We start from the raw sequence: 5,808 nt of genomic DNA, 5'->3' as shown, positions 1-5,808 counted from the left end.
AGGAGTTTTAATATATGCACTGGGTTTATTTTTTTTTTTTACGATTCTCCTCCCCATCCCACTGCGAGAGGAGAGGAATGAACAGGCAGCTGCATGGTGCTCAGTTGCTGTTAAACCAGCCTCCCAGCTTAAATGCCCATTTGAGCCCTTGTCTCCAACTCAGCTCTCTCTTCTTTCTCAGCCCCCCAATTCCTAGCAGCCAAGCCTCTCTCTGCATGGGTGCCTGAGACACAGGCCCTCATGAGGGCCTCATGAACTATGGAGCAAGAACAGGAGGCACTGCTGTCATAGGAGCAAGTTCCCATGCTCCAACTGCTCTGCAACTGCTTAATCGTAGATATCAGCCCAGCCAGGCCTGCAGGGAGCCCTTGTGGGACATCAGGTTGGTTGTGCTTCATGTTGCTCGCAACCAAGTCTGGAAGTGAGGACCCAAACATATGGTCCATCCTTCTCAGGCTTGACTGACCAACACCTTGCACAATGACCCACAGACCAGTGAGGACTATATTGTGACATCAAACACACCTCAGCATCTCCAGACGCCCCAGAGGCTATCCTCTGTTTTTACTGAGAATTGTGCAGGCTCGTGTGGGCTAATTTGAATGAACAGCTAACAAAACCATAGCAGACACATCCTTAGCATCCCACACCCCATCTGGGCATTGATAACTCTCCCAGCTCTGGATGTACCAGGCAGGCAAGGCACATGGGGCAGAATAAAACCAGATCCCTGCAGGTTACTGCCCTCACGTGCCACATGAGCTATGGTTCAACAGTGTTTGTGCTTCTGCAGTCACTGCAAGAAAGGATTTGCTTGAGGAGACCACTACATGCTGTACCACACCCAGCAAGACATCCTTTTCTACTGCTGTCCCCATGCAAGAGCAAGAAGTCCCAAGAGCCATGTTGTAACCTAGACCAGCCTCTAGAGAGAGGCACAGGCCAAAGCTAGCATGACTGAGGAATTTCCTCTCACTTTGTGCCCCACTAGGTTTACCTAGCACAGCAACTAAAGCCTGTCAGAGGCCAGCCACAGATCCTTAGTTCAGGGACAGATAGATTTTTAGGTGACTTTGCCTACAAGGCCCTTCTGCTCTCCCTCCTTGTCACTTCTAGCCCTAGTGTTTCCTCCCAAGACTCTCCTTGGGCTTTTTACCTCCTCCCTTCCCAGACTTTTGAGCCTCCCCCTCTTGTCCATTCACAAGTTCAAGGGCCAAGACTGGCACAATCCCACCCAGATATGGTACTCAAGCAAAGTTGGCTACCCTCCTCCCCCCACCCCTCCAGCAAGATGACCAACTTGTGTGGACTTGCAGTAGGAAACAGATGAGACTGGGTAGAACAAAACTCTTATTTATTGATCACTTTTTCTGTATTTGAGATGGATGTGTCAGAGGAAGTTATTCCCAGCTGATGGACTGGAGCGTGAAATCCCCTTGTGTATCAAAGTAGTCAAAGACAGGGAGACCAAGCCTGTTAGGGAACGAAAACTGGTGGCCTGGCAGGTGGACTGTCACATCATTTGGGTTGATGATGAAAGTGATCTGCAAGACAAATGGAAAAGTCAGAGAAAGTTTCTGCCAAGAGACTGTCAAGCCTTCCCCTTCTGCAGCAATGCAGAGTCACCCTCTGCTGTACAGGGTGAACATGCTCAGCACCATAACCTGCTCTTCAAGAGCAGGAGTGTTATTCTGGTTTCCCAAGAGATGCCTATTCCCTGCTCAGTTCAATAACAACATCCCTTAGAGCTAGGTGGAGCTTGAACATTTGATCCCCACCCTCTGCCACTGCTCAGAGCCCTGAATAGTGGCACTGGCCAAGCAGAAGTCAGCCACATGCTGTATAGACAGTCTGAAGACAGCACCCACAGCTGGGTGTCCTGTTCCAAACACCCTCCCTTCACCAGGGCAGGTACAGACAGTGCATTCCAGGCCTCACCTCAGCAGTGCCCCCCTTCTGGAAAGGGAAGACAGTCTCCCTTTGCTCTGCACCCCACTCTTCCACCTTCTTTGAGTTGCACACAATGGTGTTCACATCACCATGAGCATCAAAACGGGGGTTGAAGTGAAGCCCAAGGTGGGAAGGATCCTTCCCCAAATTCATCACAAAGCTGCAGAGAAAGACATCATCAATACTATCAATCAATAATATGGCAGCATGTTGCTCATTATCATGAACATCTGTGGGTTTGTTGCTTCAGGCCCAGCTGAGAATAACCAAAGAGAAACCCTTTGCTGAACTGTGCAACTTCCCTAAGAAGATGGTGCTGTGTCAGTAAAGGCTACCTCCTCTGCAGGGGAGATAGGCCCCACAGTGCTATCCCTAGCAGAGACAGCACTTAATTTCCACAAAGCTTTTAACAAGAACAAGCTTTTAACTTAGCCCTGAACAGGAAATTAGCCTGCACCCAAACCAGCTCCCAAGGAGACAGTTGCTTTTCTCAGATTTCCTTTCAGCTCCAAACAGTTAGCTGGTGCTGCACCCTGCTTGCCTTCTCCCCAGCCTGCAGGCAGCTGAAATAATTACCATGTCATTAGCTATCCCAGAGCATCTGCAAAGGCAGTGGGAGGAAGCAGCTTCCTAGCCCAGTGTCCACCTTGCCTCCAGGCTTCTTACTCAGACAAGAAAAGAGGAGGCATATTATTTGGCAAGAGAAAGCCCAGGAGGCTTCACTCCAATGCTATCAAACTTCAAAGGCACTGCAAAGAGCTGGGACATGTTTCCTGGAACACAGCTAGTGCTGCACCTAGAGGCCCCACCAGCCACAGAGCTGCACAAGGGTTGGGTGCTGCTGCAGAGGCTTCCCTGGGTGTCTCAGCCACCCTAATCCCTGCTCATGTAGAAGCACACTTCTACTTACTCCCAGCTGCCCATTCATCACCTTCCCCCATTGCACATGACAAGCATCTCCACTGGGAGAAAGCAAACTTCAACAGCCTGAGATCCCCTGCTGCAACATGCAGCCTTTCCCTTTGCACCATTAGTTGGAGCTGCATCTCAGAGCATCCAAGACCTCCCAGCTGCTTGGGCTATAATCTCCTCCTGCCCAGTGAAGAAAGGCACTGTAATTGTGCTCCTACTCCTGGGCTATCTTCATGCAGGAGAGAGAATGTAGCTGCAGGGATGGTCTCAACTCAAATCTCTGAACAGAAACCACTTCTGCTTCCTTTACACTGCACTAGAGAGGATATGGTCGCTGCCGGTGCACGCAGCTGCACATCTGCTTTGGCTCAGCCCCTTGGCAGTAGTGTGCGTCTGCAGTGTGCATTAGACGATGACTCACTGAGAAGCCCTGCTGGTGTTAACTCCTTCTACTTCTAACTCCAGAGGAACTCTGCTCCTCTCCCACCCAAGGGAAGGGATTCCTTCTGTTTCCACCAGCAGAAGACAACTCAGTGTGGTGCCCTGGTAGCACAGCACAGCTTACCTCTTGGCACTTGGTGCAATTTTCCCCTTGACAGTGAGGCGCTGGCCAGGCTTGAGACCCAAGTTGGTGCATACTGGTCCCTGGGGAACATGGAGGCAGAGACATTAGCTCAGTACCTGCTGGCTCACTTGCTCTGACTTGGCAGCTCTCCTTGCTGCCTTGCAAGACAGTGCATTGCTTTGGATGGCTGGAGAGACAGGGAAGCTCCCTTCCTCTAGGGCATTGCACCAGGGACATCCCAGAGAAGTTACTCCAGTCACATGTCCCATTTCCCAACCTTTCTCCTACTGCTCTCATCAACATACCTGTATTTCACAGCAGCGAAACATAAGCACCTGCAACCTTCCACCACACCCACCCTGTCCCAAACATATCATATGCCTCGTGGGGCTCACATAGTCCCAGACAAGCTTGGCTGTGCAGGGATGGAGCCTCCACTCCCTTCTCCTGGCTAAGATTTCCAGTTCTAGTGTCTCAGACACTTTGCTACCCAGCTCCCAAGGAGTGGGATTTTTTGTAGGCTCTGCATTTGCAATAACATTCACCTGCTCCACATACACACCCTTCTTCCACCTTTTCTCTCGGAGATCCAAAATACCCTAGTAAACCCATATGCACCCATTTTCTCTCAGCAGAGGCACAACCCCAAGAATACTAAGAATCTTTCCCTGAACTCACTTTAATAAATAACCTCGCACCTGGGACCCTCCCTAATTAATCACCCTCTGTCTAATGAAAGATAAATAAAAGTGCAATCACTCTTCTGATACAAGCATCTCCCCAGCAATCCTTGATACTCACAGAAGGACACTTCTGCACAGCACATTTCCTTATGAGAAAGGAAACGATATCGATTCAGTGACTCATGAAAACTTCAGCCAGACAGCAAGCAGCAAGGCTGCCCAGAAGAGATGCTCAGAGACCAATAAATATTACTGCAGCTGCTTCCTCAGAGCAGAGCTGCTGTAAAACAGGTTACCCCAGCTTGGGAGCCAACCCAGCAAGGACCCCCACGTACCTCTCCACAGGGATCCCGCAGGAAAAGACCCAAACCACTCCTGCCAGGACAAGAAATAGCAGCTCCCCCTCTGTACTGGGTACATCAAGGAGCCTTCATGCCCAGCAGCAGGCACCCAGCTCTAGCAGAGCCAGGGGCTGATGAGCAGATAGCAGAGGACAATGCAAGTGCCCTTGCACCAAGCTAACACATTCCCCACAGTCGCACCCTATGAAGTGCCACCTCCAGCAAAGCTGCCCCATCCCTTTCTCTACTCACGCAAGACATGGTGCTGGTCTGCAGGCTAGCGCTCCTCTCCACCAAGGTGCAAGAGCTGTAGGCAAGTAGCTGAAGGGGCCCCACCCTTGCCTTTAAATAGATGGAGAGCTGAGTTGTCCCAGCCCTTCTCTACCCCACCTGCCAATCAGATGGAGGAAAGGGTGGGAGGAGTTGGCTTTTGGAGGAGGGAGGGCTTGTCAGGCAGAGCTGCCTCCTCCCACCCAGACTTCTTTCCAGGATGCTAAAGCCAGTTCTTCCAAGCTGGCTGCTGGCCACTCCAAGAGGAGATCCAGCTGTGTGTGGCTGCTAAGCCAATGGAAAATAGTTTTACAATGAGTGTTTTACTATCCAGAGCTTTTATCCCACACAGAAAATATTCAGATGGATTGAGACTTGGCGGGAATGATCTGGGAGGAGGGCTGGGCTCGTTAGTTCTGGCTAAACCAGGAGCAGGAGAAATCACTGAGCACAGACAGTTACTCAGAAATGCTTGGTGGTCCAGGTGAGACTTCAGGAGCAGAGGACTGAAGCTGGAGCCAGGGTCGCCCAGCTGCATTAACAAGTCTTGCTATCCCCAGAAGCTGCCTGGCTGCTGACCCCTCTCTTACCACAAGCTCTTGTAGGCAGAGGAACCAAAGGAGAGAAAATACCCCCCTTTCCGCAGAGACCCATGACACCCTCAAAACCATGCAGTTCTTCTTGGCTGTAGGGTGCTGCAAGCCAAAAAGAAGCGGTCTTGGTGGAATGGGAAGGAATTGCACAGCAAAGCTCAGTGCCTGGCTCTTGCGCCTACCGTGGGCACACTTTGGGAGCTGAGGAACAAGAGGATGGGGGCAAAATGCTCTATCACAATAAGCCATAGGATCTCTGTGTCTTTTATCTGCCTCCATGTTCTCTTTGTGGCAAGTATGATTCACTCTGAGTGAAAGGATTCCTTTGGAAAAACTTACCAAATTACTACATGGTTCAACTGTAATTACACTGGAAGATGAGGGAAAAAATTCAGGCAGTAGGCCAAGCCTGTGGTTCAAAGCTCTCCTTGTCTTGCATATTTGTCTCTAAATCATAAGATGCTTAATGATTTCCTGAAGAGGCCCAGAACTGA

The 5,808-nt window shown here is 50.4% G+C and overlaps 1 protein-coding gene across 1 annotated transcript; it reads right to left on the bottom strand.

Moving 5' to 3' along the window:
• Nucleotides 1-1,375: 1,375 nt before the first annotated feature.
• Nucleotides 1,376-4,741, bottom strand: LGALS1 (lectin, galactoside-binding, soluble, 1). The gene is made up of 4 exons (XM_010139902.1): nt 4,704-4,741; nt 3,428-3,507; nt 1,939-2,110; nt 1,376-1,544 (listed from the first exon to the last, which is right to left on the bottom strand). Exons 1-4 carry the CDS (start codon nt 4,710-4,712, stop codon nt 1,401-1,403), a joined length of 405 nt encoding a protein of 134 aa, XP_010138204.1. The 5' UTR covers nt 4,713-4,741; the 3' UTR covers nt 1,376-1,400.
• Nucleotides 4,742-5,808: the final 1,067 nt, after the last annotated feature.

Source organism: Buceros rhinoceros, unplaced genomic scaffold (genome assembly GCF_000710305.1).
Source record: "Buceros rhinoceros silvestris isolate BGI_N320 unplaced genomic scaffold, ASM71030v1 scaffold27917, whole genome shotgun sequence".
In the NCBI taxonomy this organism is placed as follows: Eukaryota; Metazoa; Chordata; class Aves; order Bucerotiformes; family Bucerotidae; genus Buceros; species Buceros rhinoceros.
The sequence above is the reverse complement of the archived record's forward strand: the minus strand, read 5'-3'. Positions and strand labels throughout refer to the sequence as shown.